Raw genomic sequence first — 16459 nt, forward strand, 5'->3', positions numbered from 1 at the left:
AAAAATATGATTTCCCTGGAGGGTTTGTTCGGAAAAGCAGCTTAAAATATGTTACTTTTTGCTTCAAATTTCATTTGACAAAAAATACTTTGATCAATATTATGGTTGTTTTGCTAATTAGATTTTTATTGTTTCTGTGTTATCATTTACTACAGGTACTGTTGATTTGTCCTTACAAAGAATAATCATGTATGGGTGATCTGCTCAATGCTTACAATGGGCCATTGTGACTTAATGGTAATAATTGGGTCATTCTGGTCATGCAATTATAAGATGGGTCATTCTGGTTATTAGTTACCAAGGGTCATTATGGTTTATGATATTGATTGGGTCATTCTTCCATGGTTACAAAGGTCATTCTGGCTATTAATTACCAAGGGTCATTCTGCTTCTTGGTTACAAAGGATCATTCTGTTTCATGGTTACTAATGATATTTATCCTGTATAATGTTTACATTTCTTAATTAATAGAGGGTCATTTTGTATAAGTGTTACAATTTGCAATTTTGTTCAAATGTTGCTTTACAAGTTTAAAAATCGAAATTTTAGTGCTTAGGTTATTCAATGTTTAAGGAAACGTCATAAGCTTAATTCTTTGACTGTTTGGGCTACTGTTCAAATTTTACAAATTCTCTCTTTTATTAATGTATCCAAGCATTAGATAAAATTGGTATAATAAATATATGTTAATTAGTAATCTTCAGAACCTCAAGGCCTAGTAATTATCGAAAAATAGACTAAAGATAAATCTTTTTGTAAGATCCAACGCACATCAAATTAGAACCAAGTTTTCCTCTGAGATAAATAATTAATAATAAATCTGTAGAGTAATCAGTATCACCTTCACAAAAAACCTTTGTTGTTTGCTGGAGGGTAAGATTCAATAATTATTTACCGCTAATATCATTAATCATTTAGTGACTTTTTTACCCTGTTTAATCAGAAGGCATTTCTTCCACATGCCAAACTGACAGTCCACCAACAGTTGCGTTATGTAAGTTCACATAGACTTGAAAAGAAGTGGATGATTTCTTTAAGATTGTAATGATAACCTTTGCACAAAGGTACATAAACAGTGCAAATTAAGTTCAATACATGTATTTTTTTTTTTTTTTTTTTTGTGACTAAATGAACTTTTCAACTTTTAAACACTTGCTCATCTTAAGATTTACTGTGGATTCATTTATTTTTGTGGATTTCAATTTTGATGGATTGTTGAAATGCATTTTCCTTGATATTTGATTTTCATGGTTTTGCCAATCTCTGCATGCAAAGCCTATTGAAACTTTGTTATTGGTTGAACATTTGATTGTTTGGATCACCTGTACCTACGAAACCGACAAAAATTGGATACCAATAATGAATCCACAAGTGAGTATTAGAACTAAAATCATGGAGTGAATTTAGAAGTTCCATGTCTTATTGAATTTTTTTTGTGATTGCAGGTACCTAGTTCAGCAGACTTATGCCGCAACTCACCATCCTAATACCAGGATGGAAGACATCCCGGACCATTTCCTGTCTATGAATCATGCCGAGAGGATGATGAAGAAGATTGAAGGGTATGCTGGAAAAAGGCAGCTGTGCGATGTTGTCATCATTGCTGGAAATAAGAGAATCCCGGCTCACCGTTTAGTACTGAGTGCTGCTTCCGATTATTTTGCAGCGATGTTCACAAATGATGTGAGGGAAGCAAAGATGGAGGAAATTGTCATGAAGGATGTAGATCCAGAATCTTTGGCAGCTATTGTTAATTATTCTTATACAGGTAACTATAGCTAGTTATTGAGTTTATTGAAGATCATGAAAATTTTACCACAGAAAATTCAGAAATTTATTGTGAAAAATGCCACGGAATTATAATTGCAAAAATTTTCATTTTGAAATTTTATGAATTAAACATGATTTTTCTAAATATCGCAAAAATTAAAGTCACATTTGACTCTCAAATGACAATGACAAAATTGCAATCATTTCTGAATTAACAGCATGTTGACAGTATGATTTTGACCACAAAATTGTATATATCAATGCAGTGTAAAACAAAAAATAGCAACAGAGCTAAGATAAAGTTGTCCCTACAAAGGTCTAAATTTAAAATGAAAAGTGATGCGAAAATAACCGGATATATAATATTATGGAATCAATGTCTAATAATGATTTTCTTTTTTACCACTATTCTTGGGGTGGTTTTTTTCGCAAAGAGAAGATGAATTTCAGTTTAGAAATATCTTCCTTTTGAAATATCCAAAGATAAATGCATGTAATAGTTACAGAGCCAAGCTTAAAGTGATCCTGTTTTAAATGAACAAAAGTTTTGAATGATATTTCTTACATTACTAGTCATCAATAACAAAGAAAAGAGTTCAGCTTAGTTCAAGGAAGTTAAAGCATTTTGAACCCATTAACAGTGCTAACTTCAAAAACTTTTTGCAAAATATTTTCCCATAATTTTATGAATTAGAGTTGTATTCAATGGTTTTATCAATTATTGCCGAAAATTTTCAAGATGTTTTGGTCATGCAATATAACTCTGGAGGCTGTTTAGTAGGACAGATGTTATATCTTTATGAATGACTTAATTGAAGTAAAAATAAGGTTTATATTAGAAAGATGTTTGTGGATAAAGGAAATCAACGGTAAAAAAAACCTTTCAAAAGTTCTTCGACCTTGTAATTATTTCAAGACTGACAGAGATGAGACTTCTCATTACAAGAAACAAATATCAAAATATGTTTTTCTATTTACATTATGGTCCACTTCTTCTCTTTGGAAACTAATTAATTCCGTTTTTTATGCATGTGTTGAAGAAAACATAAAATTTTTGCACAGGAAACATTAATTTCAAGTTCATTTTATGGATTTGTGTATTCTTAATGAGTGCTTTTATCATAAAAAATGATGAATTGGTTGAGAAGAAAAAAACAGTTTGCTTCAAATTAAATATAATACTACTAATTTGATGATGTATCTGACACAATATTTACTGATTTGGAATTTTTCTGTAGATTACAAATTTTTCTCAAGAATTGATATTTTTGCTGATTGAGAAAAAAAAACATGGAAAAAGTCCCTTGAATACTTTTGTTTTTCGGTTTGATAATATATAGAATCAGATACAAGAAAAATGTGTGAAATAAAATCCTGTAACATGGGTTTTGCACTAGTACTAGAAACAGCAATATTTCAAGTCCTCTAAAATAAAGCTCTTTACAGTATTTCATACTTGTTTGTATTTAAGACTGCAGACCGTTTATAAAACTTTGTAAGAATAGTTATACTATTATCTTACTCAGACTTGGAATTAAACCTATAGAAATACAGGATTTGGTGTTTCAAGCATAAAGGAGTAGGTTCAGTAAGACCCCTTTTTGGCCCCAAAATATAGCAGTTTTACAAAATTGTTAAAATGTAAACCTTTAGTTATTTATTGGACAGTAGAATGCTTCTGCTACATAAATATGGGCTGTTTTTGACCATACAATGCACATATATCGGTACTAGCACTATTAAGTCATGCTAAATTACTGAAATCCTCATAATTCTAGCATTTTAGTTAAATTTTAGACGGTTTTCGTGTAAAACGAAAGTGGCCGCATTTGTGTTCATCCTTAATATTGAAATGTAAAAAGTAAAATCACAAAAATACTGAACTCAGAGGAAAATCAATTCGGAAAGTCCATAATCACATGGCAAAATCAAATAACAAAACGCATCAAAAATGAATGGACAAGAACTGTAAGTTGTATTTTATGATAATACATATGTCACCAGGCTAGTTTGGACTTAATTTTGATTTTATCATTTATTTAGAAATTGGACTTTTAGAAAATATATTGTTTTACAAATTTAAATGTTTACATGTATAGACAAATAATGTGTTAATGTTAATTAGTGACATATGATTTTCAAATATTTGAGACAGATTTATTGAGTTACAGAAATTAATATGAAAGACATTAATTCATACTAAAGGTGTGAAAATTATTGAAAGAATGAGATTATATGAGTATTATAAATTATAATTATCTTTTGTATTAATTAATGTGAATGCTGTCACTTATAGCTTAAAGTTTTGAAATGTCATTTTTAATTTGAGTATTGTCATGTTAATTGAGTATTGTCTATTTTTGATATCTAGTATAAATACTTATTGTAAACTTTGTAAATTTAGTTGAGAACGAGAGAAATAGTAAGATCCATTAGATACAGTAGGAGTCACATTATATTGACGTTATCCTTTGTATATGTTATACTAGTATTTGGCTTGGAATTAAATGTTATAACTTGAATGTGTTGGATTTTCGTGAACTGCAGCAACTAGTTCCTGAGATATTGGTGACTGTCATAGTGTAATTGTTTTTCTAATGATTTTACAAATAAAATCATGACCCCGTAACCACACCCCTTCGGTTACATAAATGGCTCCTCCTCAACAAAAAAACACGTCCTCGTGTTTCTTAAAGTTAATAAAAACGTCCTCTATTGTTCCTACTGTTATAATTAGAATTAAAAGATTGTCTTTGATTGTAAACATTCTGTGGTTGATTCCACATCTGCTGTTGCGGTTGTTGTTGGTTTTGTTGTTGTTGTTGAAATTGTCTTATCTGCATTTCAAGCTGTACTATCTTTATTTCATATTTTTCTCTTTCTTCTTTTCTGCCCATTGTTGAATCTTTAAATAAATCTAATGTTTTTTGTAGTTGATCATAATCTAGTTGAAGTTCTAAATATATCGGATGTCTTTTCACTATTTCATTGTACTCTATATCAATTTTGCTTTTCTCTAAATGTTGTTGTTTCTTAAAATCATTACTCACTGTAATTATCCTTAAATTTTCAGTCCTTAAGAATTCATTTTGCCAATAAAGATCATTAATATTTAGGTTGTCTGGTGTTGATTTAAATTTATCCAATTCTTCTCGAAATTCCTCATTTTGTTTAACATAAAGTTGAGCTCTTTCCCACATTGTATGCAATTGTTCTTTTAGGTTGCTTATTTCCTCATCTTTCATATTATGTTGATCCTTAATTTTTTCACCATTGATATTTTTCTCCTTTAATTTTTCTTTTACTCTTTTTAGTTCCACTTTAACTGAATGATTTGTTTGTAAAACACTTACGAAGGCTGCATTTCTGATATTAGAAAATGGCAATTCAAACATTGGCTGTTTTCTGTCCATATGTTGAATCCATCTTGATCTATCCCGTTCTGTTCTTCTTTTACTTTTCACTTTGGTTTTCTTTATTGTTGTTTGTTGTTCTTTTGCTTTCACTGATGGTATACGAGCAAAACACATTCTTGCATAATGTCCCTTTCTTCCACATTCCAAACTAGCCTGGTGACACATAACATATATAAAGGTTGAGGATGAACACGGATGCGGCCAATTTCATTTTTACCAAAAACCATCTGAAAAGTGACATTTTTCGGCAAATTAGGTATATTTTTCATATTTGAGCTTGAATCGGATCGTTTTTAATGACTAAATCTGTTAAAATCTTTCACATAAACTTATTAATTCAAATAAAATAGACACTTAAGTGCTTAAAAAGTGGTCAAAATCTTTCGTTAGATGAACCTGAAATTTGAGGCCAAAATCGGTCCTTACTGGACCTACTCCTTTTGTACTCTACATCAGCTGAGAACTGTGTAAAGTTTTATGACCAAGAGCCCTGTACTTCAGTATCTTTATTGCCATTTTATTCATCATTACATTATCAAATGGTCATTGTATAGACACAATAACTTGATAGATAGTCTACAACAGTAAATTAAATATCTTTACAGCTAAATAGAAAAGCAATAAGATAAATAAAAACAATTCCCAGGATAACATTTTGGGATATTTTTCAGTAAGTTATATACTGTACATAGTAAAATTTCAAGCTTGAAAACTCATTAAAAGTATGTAATTTGAAATTATTTCCCTGGTGTTACATTTATTGTAGACATGAAAAAAGTTAATGTTCTAATATTACAATAATTATTTTGAAACCAATTGAATTTAGGATATTGATCAACGATATCAATTTCTATCAAAGCCCTCACGAGTTTGCTACATTGTTAATTCATCTCAAATTGCACAGAAATTACTCGGATTGCATAATTCAAGAAAATAACGGAAATTGTTCCTTCAATAATTAAATGTCTGTTGCACATCTGTAGTCATCCTCCCGTCACGGGGGTACAATTTAATAGTTTGATTGATGACGTAACGCTCATTTATCATTCAAATACAGAATTGGACTCTCATTTTGCAAAAAAAAATAACGTCAACAAAAGTGAGTCAATCTGTTGATTGTGAAATAAGATGCTTAGTCATTACCAATACTCTGGAATGATATATGAAAGTTTGAATGCTTGTTAGGGATAGTCTTGATAGATTGCTTGTTGCTTTTACAATGTCCAGTGGCAATTATTTATAATAGTCATGAAAAAAAAAGGTGCAAATATATATCGTTTGTGTGTCCCTTTGATAAGTGATTTGATTTGATCATTTTACTACTAATTTGATTAAAATTTCAACAAACAAGCAGTAAAGCCTTTGGATATTTAATGTACAGTGATTAATTTAAAAAAAGGTGTGATTGCCAATGAGACTACTCTTCATAAGAGACCAAATGACACAGAAATTAACAACTAAAGGTATAGATCACCATACAGCCTTCGTCGATGAGCAAAGCCCGTACCACATAGTGGGCTATAAATGGTCTGGAAATGTCAAAGGTAAGACAATTCAAAACAGAAAACTAACTGACTAATTTATGTACAAAAAAATGAACTAAAAAAACAAATATGTAATACAGAAAAAAAAGAAAACTACCGAATTACAGGCTGCTGTAACTTAGGACAGGTCCATACATCCAGTATTTGGAAAATAAAAAATGTTAACTGGATTCCAACCCTCCCTCTAACCTGGGAGAGTGGTGTAACAGTACAACATAAAATGAACAATATCAGTTGAAAAAGGCTTAACTCATCAGATTCATACAAAAGATTCAAAAACACAGAGTTGATGCAGCCGGGGAACTTGTACAGCCCAACAACAAAAATGACACAGAGTACAGATCTGAGTGCTTCCGTTTAAATTTCAACATTTGCATTATGATATCCAAATAACACACATGCAAGACATTTGTCTGTGTCAGCAGAATATCTTTGTGTATATTCTGTACATGTATTTGAAATTTTGCATTGAAATTCTCTGTTGTTGAATTGTTCATTGAAGCTGAAACTCAACAGAATCATTAAAGAAAAGCTTCAATTAGCAAATTACTGTTTAAACATCAAAGCTTCCAGAACAAACAACCTTTTGATACATTGTCAGGTAAAAGATTGTCATCAAGAATTAATGAAAATGACGTAGATTGCATCAGTGTTGTATTGAGACAGTAGAAAAATCTAATATTCTGTCTGGTGATTTCAGATAAATACTTTGATATAATGTATGATCTGACAGAAACTATTGTTTTATAATGGTTCCGAAACTCATTATTAAAACATGATTCATATTTCAAATTTTCCATCTTTAAAAAGTTTTAATGTGAAGTGGAAGCATTTAAATGCAGTTGTTTGCTTTTGAGGTGTGCAATTTCAATGATGAATGCACATTTCTGATCAATAATATTGAATTCTTGGAGAAAATACATTGGAACAGCAAATTTTATATTCGGAAAATTAGAGATCGTCATTAGAACTTCTACATATGACTGCACACTGTAACACCTACATGATTAAACAAAAAAATAGTGGAAATTCCAGTCTTCGTAAATATTGAAATTAAAAAGAGAAAATTCCATAAATAGCAGTATTATTTTTTTGGAGCTCTATAAATATTGATAGCTTTCATCATGATAATTAATTAGGTTCCAGAAGCACATGGGATGCAATGCCTTAAAAAGTCTACATTTAGATAGCAGGCTTAAAATGAATCAAAAAATCTTGTTGTGAGACACATTGTCACAATTTGCAATCGCAGATGCAAATCTAGACTTTCTAGTAATTTATATCTAAAGCATCAAGACAAACAGCAAACAAAAAATGTAATTAGTTTAAGCATGTAATAAATAATGTGACTTATTTTACAACTACAGAACTCATTCATATACATTTTCTTGGAACAATTTAAAATCAGATCATTCATCAAGTGTCCACTGCTCAGAACAATTCTAATAACTTGGAGCAATTTCCTCCGTCATTTATCCTCTCTAAGAACATTCATTTTCAATATAAAGCCATCTACAGTAGTTTTCAATTGGTAGAAAACAATTTCTGTGTCCTTTTATTCTTTATCACAGGGTATTATCTTGTCTGTATTAGTATATTACTGCTGATTTCCATTTAGAAAAACAATAATGTCCGAGACAATTCCGGAAGATCTGCAAATACTTTTCTGTCAATGACCACATGATAAATATTTTTTTTCAGAATCTTTTAGATTAAAAGATTTGGTGGTAATAACTTTTTACTTTTTATAGACTTTGGTTGTTGTATGCACTTATTGGCCATATATATTGTTATAGAGACTTTTTTTGTTTGTAAATTTATGGACAATATTATATCTTTTATCTTTTTAAGGCCATATAAGTGGCTGAGGATAGATGAGAATAGTAAGATACCAAATGTATTTACTTCAACATAACTTTTAATGTTATGTGGTCCATTCAACTTTTCATAATATGAGGTGTGAGTAATTTTTGTTTTCTTAATACATTAAAATAAAATTGATGTTATGTCATTGGTTGGTTATTTAATGTTTATAATGCAGTGGCGGATCCAGCCATTTTAAAAAGGGGGGGATTCCCAACCCAGAGTAAAGGGGGGGTTCCAACTATATGCTCCCATTCAAATGCATTGATCAGCCAAAAAAAAGGGGGGGTGTTCCAACCAATGTAATGTCAGTTTTCCTGGGGAAAGTTGGTCAGTTTCTCTCAGGGTACTTCAGCTTCATCTGCCAATAAAAACTGACCAACACAAAATAGCCAATTGTCCTGAAAGTGGTGTTAAACATGAACGAATCAGTCATTGTTAAGGACATATTAACCAGTCACATTTAGTAGGTTAATTGTACTAGCTTTTGAGAATATTTTCAAGAATGCATTAGATTCTGAAACAGTGAATTATGATAGATTCCTTACATGTTCCTTAACATAAATGAGTATAAATGAATTATGAAAAAATGTCTTTTGAATACAAAAGATAAAATATACAAAAGATCAGTCCAAATTTAGTAACAGAGGGTGTTGGTTAACTCAAATATACTTTATACCGTATACGGCCGTGTATTGTCCGCATTTGTGTATAGTCCGCACCCCCTCTTCATCCCCAAATATCGAGGAAAAAGTCTAGTTCGCTTGTATAGTCCGCGGCAACTTTTGACAAGATCGGGACCTAGTCAGACCCAGGGCAAAAGAGTAAACTAGACTAAACGATATCAAATATTTTCTTTCCTTTCAACCTGAATGCAATTGCTTCAAGATTTTTGGCCAGTTAGTACTTGGATTTTCAAATTGGATCAAGTGAGTCATCAGACATGGAGATTCCCCAAATTTGTCATGAATTACAATTTTATAACAGTATGTAAGCGCAGTATTGCAATGATTGTTACTATTAGATTTAAGGGGTCTTTTAATTTCTTTACTTCTAAGATTTCTTGTTCTATATTTTCTAACAAAATATTTTTTTAACTTGTGATTGTTGATCACTGGTATTCCCTGTTGATTGCTAATTTTTTTCACTCCAGATTTCTATCATGTAACCAAGTTTGTTTTAATGAAGATGGTTTTTAGAGATTCTGAGAATAGTTCACATGGGAATAGGAAGTCATTCACTTCTCTGTCAAAGTCATTCTTGTCAGAGAAGAATTATGATTGTTTGGTGTTAAAAGACAGGAAAATATAACTGTTTTATGGGAATAATATTATGTCATTTGGAAATTTTGATTGAGTAGAAGGAAGCAATTTGAAAATTTTGTCTGTAGGTTTCTTAGAGATTGTTAACCATTATTACTCTTAGAAAATGAAAAAGAAAATAAGTGAGGCCTGTCTAGATGTAACAAAATATCAACAAGCTACAAGATTGTGATTCATATATTTCAATATAAAGTACATAAAAACTGTCAATTTATTGATTTGAATTTTCAATTTTAAATTACATTTGAAGGATTTTGGATTTTTAAAATGACAAGCTTTCATTAAAGGTATTGTTTAAAACCTCATGATCAAATGTTATATATATTGTATGGACATTATCATTTTAGTTTCACATGAAGAGGTGATGCAAAAATGCATAGTTAGCTTAGTGAAAGCACATTTACTTGTGAAGCCAAGAATAATGATACCTAGAGACAGATATAGAAATTTAATCCTTTCGACTCAAAAATTAACTGAAACCCCCCTTTCTTGAACCCTCATAAAGAATTATTTTACCAGTCAAGAATCATGATTTTCCCTAATGATTTATGAAAGTTTTATTTAATAATACTTTTGTCTTTCTTGTGATCATACATGTATCAGAAATAACACGCAAAACAGAGTATAATCAAGTCAGACTTGTGGAAGTAGAATATATTTTTTTTTATAATTGTCCATGAATATTTGATTGGTCAATCGTCTTACCAAATCAATAGTTCTGTCTCTTACTAAGATTCAAACTCTGTACTTAAATTTCAAAGCGAAATTCATCTTTTAAGATTGAATCAAAAGTTTACTTATTATTCACAGCCCTTAATGATAGCCATGTATTTGTTTACATGCATGAAATTACAGTTAACAATGGTTAAGGTACAGTAGATTAAAGAAATTTTGTTTATTACCATCCATATAATTCACAAAACTGGCAGTTTAAAAAAAAAACCTGCTATTTATGACATATTTTTCTGGGTATGTAAGAACTTGACAGAGGGAAATCCAAGGTTTGATGGAAATAGGGTGTCTGTTATGGGAAATTGTGAGGAGAATAGTCTAGCAAACCAAATTCCTCAATTTTATGCAAAACATTTTTTTTTCAACCAATGGGGTAGGGAACGAATCGCCCCAACTTTGATCCTCCACTGTTTTGTTAGTAACTAATAGTTGCAAATGATAAAACAAACATGACAGACTTACATGTAGTTTGAATTTGAATAACATGAAAGCCATGAGACAAGAATCTCAAAAGAACATTTTGTATGTCACCAAAACATATTAAAATGACAAAAGAAAACAATAGAACATGGAAAAAATATACAAAATTATAGATAAGAAAAATTTGTGAACAAGTTTTAATTGAAAAATGTGCATGTTGATGTCAAAATTTACATGAGCATTTGATAGAAAACAACAAAACATGACATAATTGACAAAAATTATAAGTTATATAGTAAAGATGTGCAGTGCAAAAGATTTTTAGTTTAAAAAAAATGAAGAATAAATCCACACTGATGGGATGGTTCTATAAGGGCATCAGAAATCTATAAGTGCACAATATATCTACTTTTATTAGTAGAACCATTCTAAGCTTGTTTTTACATGAAGCCTAATATTGCCAAGTTTATATCGGTCAGCTCATCAAGACTGTAGATTGAATGATTTCAGCAACAGTCACAGAGTGTGAAAATTATTTTAGGATTGTATGGGCTGGCTATGAAACAAATTGACTGATTACAAGGACCAAGATGGGAATTATGTTCATTAGGACAAGTTTTCATTAGATGAAGGGGAAGAAAATTACTTTTAAGAATATATTTGTTATGAAGAAAAGTGGGTGGGTTCAACCAAAGACATAAATGATTCTGGAACATTTGGAGTACAATTATAAGAAGTACAATTTAAGAGCTGCAACTCCTCTGGAACCATACAAAGTAGGAAATATTTGTAATATAATTGATGTAAGAATAAAGTGTTTTGTACTTCCTAAAGTTGTCGATCTTTGAAACAATCTTTTTTCCACAGAAAACCTTAATTTTGAGAAAATATCCAAATTTAGAGACGGTTATGGATCCATGTCTTTTAAATTTTCATGCTTGCTCTGTAAGTCCACGTACTGCTAGCAAAATTTAAATTTCTTTTTGTTTCTACACTTGCCCAATTGTACCACGATTTTGTTGGCATCTTCTAGTAGAGTGACTTAAACAGAGGGAAAGTTTATTTACATTTAATATGAATACAGAGTTGGAAAAAAAGAAGAAATAAGACTAACTTATGATAGAGACGAATACTCTTTCTCAAAGTTTCAAAACCGCAAGGCAAGAAGTTTAGTTTGAAAATGTTATTTTGAAGTTATAATTTCCAAGAATATTATTCATCTTAGAAGCACTAGAGTTTTCTAGGAAGTTTACAAAATTATATTTCATAATATATCACTACATTGTCAAACCTATCAATAATGTATGATATTTTATGGAATTTTGATTGATTTAGTTTTTCTCTGGCTGTCAGTATGTTATTAGAGAGAATCTGAGAAAACATGAAATTGTAGATAATTTGTTATATTAATATAAATCATATTACATTGGTCAATAAGCTAATTTCTGTTTTTCATAGATTTTTTCATCATTCCCTTTACTGTTTTGACATATTCGTAATTGATTAGTTTGGCATCAGTTTTGATGTTCTTTTTACCATAAAACACAGAAATATGTCTGGTTCATCAAATCGATATACAAAAATATTTTGTTTATAAATCTCTCTCTGTTGTTGTGGGTCAGGACCTAAGTGTCGCTTGTTTGTTTGGGATATTCATGTAGAATATATATTTCATAAAGTATATTTCATGCAGCATTTATGAGCATTCAAATTTATACTAGTAATGTGTTTATGTTATATATGTGTCCAAATACATGACCAACAAGAATGTGTCCTCAGTACACGAATGCCCCACTCGCACTATCCTTTTCTATGTTCAGTGGACTGTGAAATTGGGGTAAAATCTCTAATTTGGCATTAAAATTAGAAAGATCATATCATAGGGAACATGTGTACCAAGTTTGAAGTCGATTGGACTTCAACTTCATCAAAAACTACCTCGACCAAAAACTTTAACCTGAAGCGGGACAGACGGACAAATGGACGAACGAACGGACGGACGGACGCACAGACCAGAAAACATACTGCCCCTCTACTATCGTAGGTGGGGCATAAAAAACTAATTCTATAGTGGGGAAAATATGAAAGAGGTGATAATAAACTATGAGCCTTTTAGAAAATACATTTATATACGACTGCTATAATGAGTATGTCGTTGTAGTCCGTAGACACATTAAGTTTCTGGACAATAACTTTAGTTAAAGCAAATGGATCTCCATAAAATTTTACCAGAAGGTTAAATACCACGAAAGGAAGGTTGGGATTGATTTTTTGGGAGGAGGGTCAATTCGCAACAAAATATATGAATTCAAATTGTATTACCAATTCTAAGTTCTTTGACTACAGTTATTCTGTGTTAGAAACCTATTATGTGTCAAATATTTAATTACAATTCAAATTCATACATGTATCAAGCGCGAATATTGTGTCCATTTTTGCCCCAACTGTTCAGGGGTGGACCTCTGTGGTTGTATCTAGCTGTGCTCAGCAAAGCAATTCATTTTATACTGCAACTAGTTGTGTTTATTTCCTAAATATAGTAACACAGCTATATTTTGTGCAATGTCAATTTCATCATGGAACACTTTTTCCACAGTCAGGGGTTCATTAAGGGATGAAGATAAGTTTGAAATTTGTGTTTCAATTTAAATAGCTATCAATGTATTAATTTAAGTTGCAGTATAAAAACAATATTAGGTCAATGTCATAAAAATATAAACTTTTTTGTACTCGGCACAAAACTGGGGAAGGGCAAGGTACCTTCCCCAGTTTCTCAGCCTCATACAAAAAAGTTTATTTTTTTCTGACATTGACCTAATATTGTATATCAATCTAATATCAATGTGCAAAGAAGAAGGTGTCTACAAGCTAATTGATCAATCAATAAATGTGTTGTAATTTTATGTAACATTTTTTTTTTATATGAAAAGCACATTCTCATGTAAATGAAGCACTTACTTGCACAATGAAGAAGGCTAACTATGGAATTTAGTATTTTAAACTGGACATTTGTTGACTTGTATGTCATTTAGTCTCTGATGGAGAATTGTCTTATGGGCAATCATACATCTTTGTTTATACTAACTGTTTTCCATGATTGATCAGTTCTAGAAATGTTTAAAACTATTGCCCAATTTTAAAGCAAAACTATGTGGTGCCCTCGTTATTTTTGCAGTTGGGTGTTGCTGTCTATTTGATTTCTACAACAAATGGAAGTTTTTTACGACCTTGACTGGCTATACAGTCAAGGTCGGATTTGATGTCTACCCTACATTACCTTATATTTATATGTAAACTAGCTCAATATTTGTGTTTATGATATTGGGAGGGTCTCCATAAGTGACAAAGTTTGGCTGTCAGTGCATCAGAATGATTGAAAGGACCAAACAATTGTGACACAAGAGTGAGGTCAGCTGTCATCTGTCACCCAATAAATACAATGAGGATGGTCTAGATGGGGACTGGAATAGACTTATAGGGTATAAGGGGGTGCTATGGGGAATGGTGATTAATGGACAAGCAATTAAAAAGAAAAAAGAAAATGGCATTTATAAGAGCTATTAAAGAATGCATTAATCCTAACAGTCTGCACCATAAGCCACTAGTCTGATTCCCCAGACTAGTAAAGTTTTATTCGGACTAGCAAGTATTTACAAAACTATTTTAAGATATAAAAAATGGCAAAATATTGGTCTTGTAAAAGTTTTTGGTGCAGACTGGCCTGATCAAGACCCTCATAGTGTCATAGGTACTTTTTTGCTGACAACATATTTTACAGGGGTTTTTGTGTGTATAAAGGAGTTTTATATTCATTGCTACTCCATGTCATAATATTTTACATTAAAATGCCTAATCTACTTCATGTAAAAAATAAAGTACCCAAAAAATCCCAAGATGGTTTGTCAACCACAAGGACAAGAAAATCAAATTTTAAGTACATTATGTAATGATAACACTTAGTAACTGACTTAGACAGATTATCTGGCCAATTATCTGTAAGTGATGTTTTAAAGGTATAAGGATGGCAAATGATTACAAGACAAACACACACAGTCACAGATTACTGTCATGACTTGTGTAAATTCAGAAATTTTTGCAACAAGAAACGTTAGGCAAAAATCAAAAAACTTATTCATTAATTTTGAAATCATTTCCCTAAAATTGTAAATCACTCATTTAAATTTAAGTTCAATGCTCTTCAGACACAATAATGAAACATGCTGGTATGTCTAAATCTTCAGTACTCTTTGAGACAAAAGAGTGAACATAAGGATTTTGTTTTTGGGTGGCATTCTGATGTTCAGTAGTTGTCTTTTGTTTTAATGTGGTTCATAAGTGTTTCTCGTTTCTGGTTTTCCTGTTTGAATGGTTTTACACTGACTAGTAATTTTTGGGGCCCTTTATAGCTTGCTGTTCAGTGTGAGCCAAGAAGGCTCTGTGTTGAAGACCGTATTTTGACCAATAATGATTTACTTTTACAAATTGTGAATTGGATGGAGAGTTGTTTCATTGGCACTCATACCACATCATCTGATATCTGTTCATTATTTAGTTGCTGTCTTCCTTAATACATCTTTTTATCTTTTTGTCCTCCAGGAAAGATTGGTTTACAAGAAGACACAGTAGAAAGTCTATTGTCCACAGCCTGCCTGCTTCAGTTGTCAGAGGTAGTGGAAGCCTGTTGTAGCTTTCTGATGAAACAACTTCACCCATCCAACTGTATTGGTATCAGACAGTTTGCAGAAATTCAGGGATGTACAGACTTATACAAAGTAGCCAACAATTATGTCATGGTAAATATTTTATCGATTAATGATTCCTAGAATGGTTGATATTTCAACTTTTTTGTTTCCTAATTGATTTCAATTTGCATTAGTTAAAATTTAAGTGTGCTGTCAAAATTTCTTGTTTTTTGTCTTTTCCCTCTTTTGAGTATACATGTATATGACCATTCCATGAAGACACATCTCACATAAAAAAAAAGACCAGTTAAAAAAAGCGTAAAGAAAGTTTGCGTACAAAAATTATCACCTGAAACATGGGTAAACACTTGCAACCATTGTAAAAAAATATTTCTCCACTTACAACAGTGTGGGGATTGCCTTTTAGACAAAACTATTGTACTTCATTAATCAATTTACTAAGTGGCCGACCATAAGGTGCAATAACCAAAAATAAAAAGATGGCCTTCTCTATGTCATTTAAAAAATGTAATGTTGGTTATGATTAACATGCAATATATATATTTCTTGAACATAATTATTGTTATTACTGTGATATGAATATACATAAAATGTACTGCTTTGTACTAGTGCCAAATGCTCATTCCGTTTTATAACCTGCTTTCTCACAAGTTAACAGCCCCTTTTATTCTGTTTGATATAGAAGAACT

At 31.1% G+C, this 16459-nt stretch overlaps 1 protein-coding gene across 10 annotated transcripts in view; it reads left to right on the plus strand.

Annotated features, from left to right (window-relative positions):
* The window catches only part of LOC139486812 (kelch-like protein 5), a 76322-nt gene that overhangs the window by 47018 nt on the left and 12845 nt on the right, over positions 1-16459 (plus strand). For all 10 annotated transcript variants that reach the window (XM_071271791.1, XM_071271790.1, XM_071271786.1 and 7 more), the window contains 2 exons: positions 1446-1768; positions 15664-15860. In XM_071271791.1, the coding sequence (XP_071127892.1) occupies positions 1495-1768; positions 15664-15860 (471 nt within the window). In that variant the 5' untranslated portion in view covers positions 1446-1494. The remainder of the gene's footprint in view (positions 1-1445; positions 1769-15663; positions 15861-16459) is intronic.

This window comes from Mytilus edulis, chromosome 8 (genome assembly GCF_963676685.1).
Source record: "Mytilus edulis chromosome 8, xbMytEdul2.2, whole genome shotgun sequence".
NCBI classification, from domain to species: domain Eukaryota; kingdom Metazoa; phylum Mollusca; class Bivalvia; order Mytilida; family Mytilidae; genus Mytilus; species Mytilus edulis.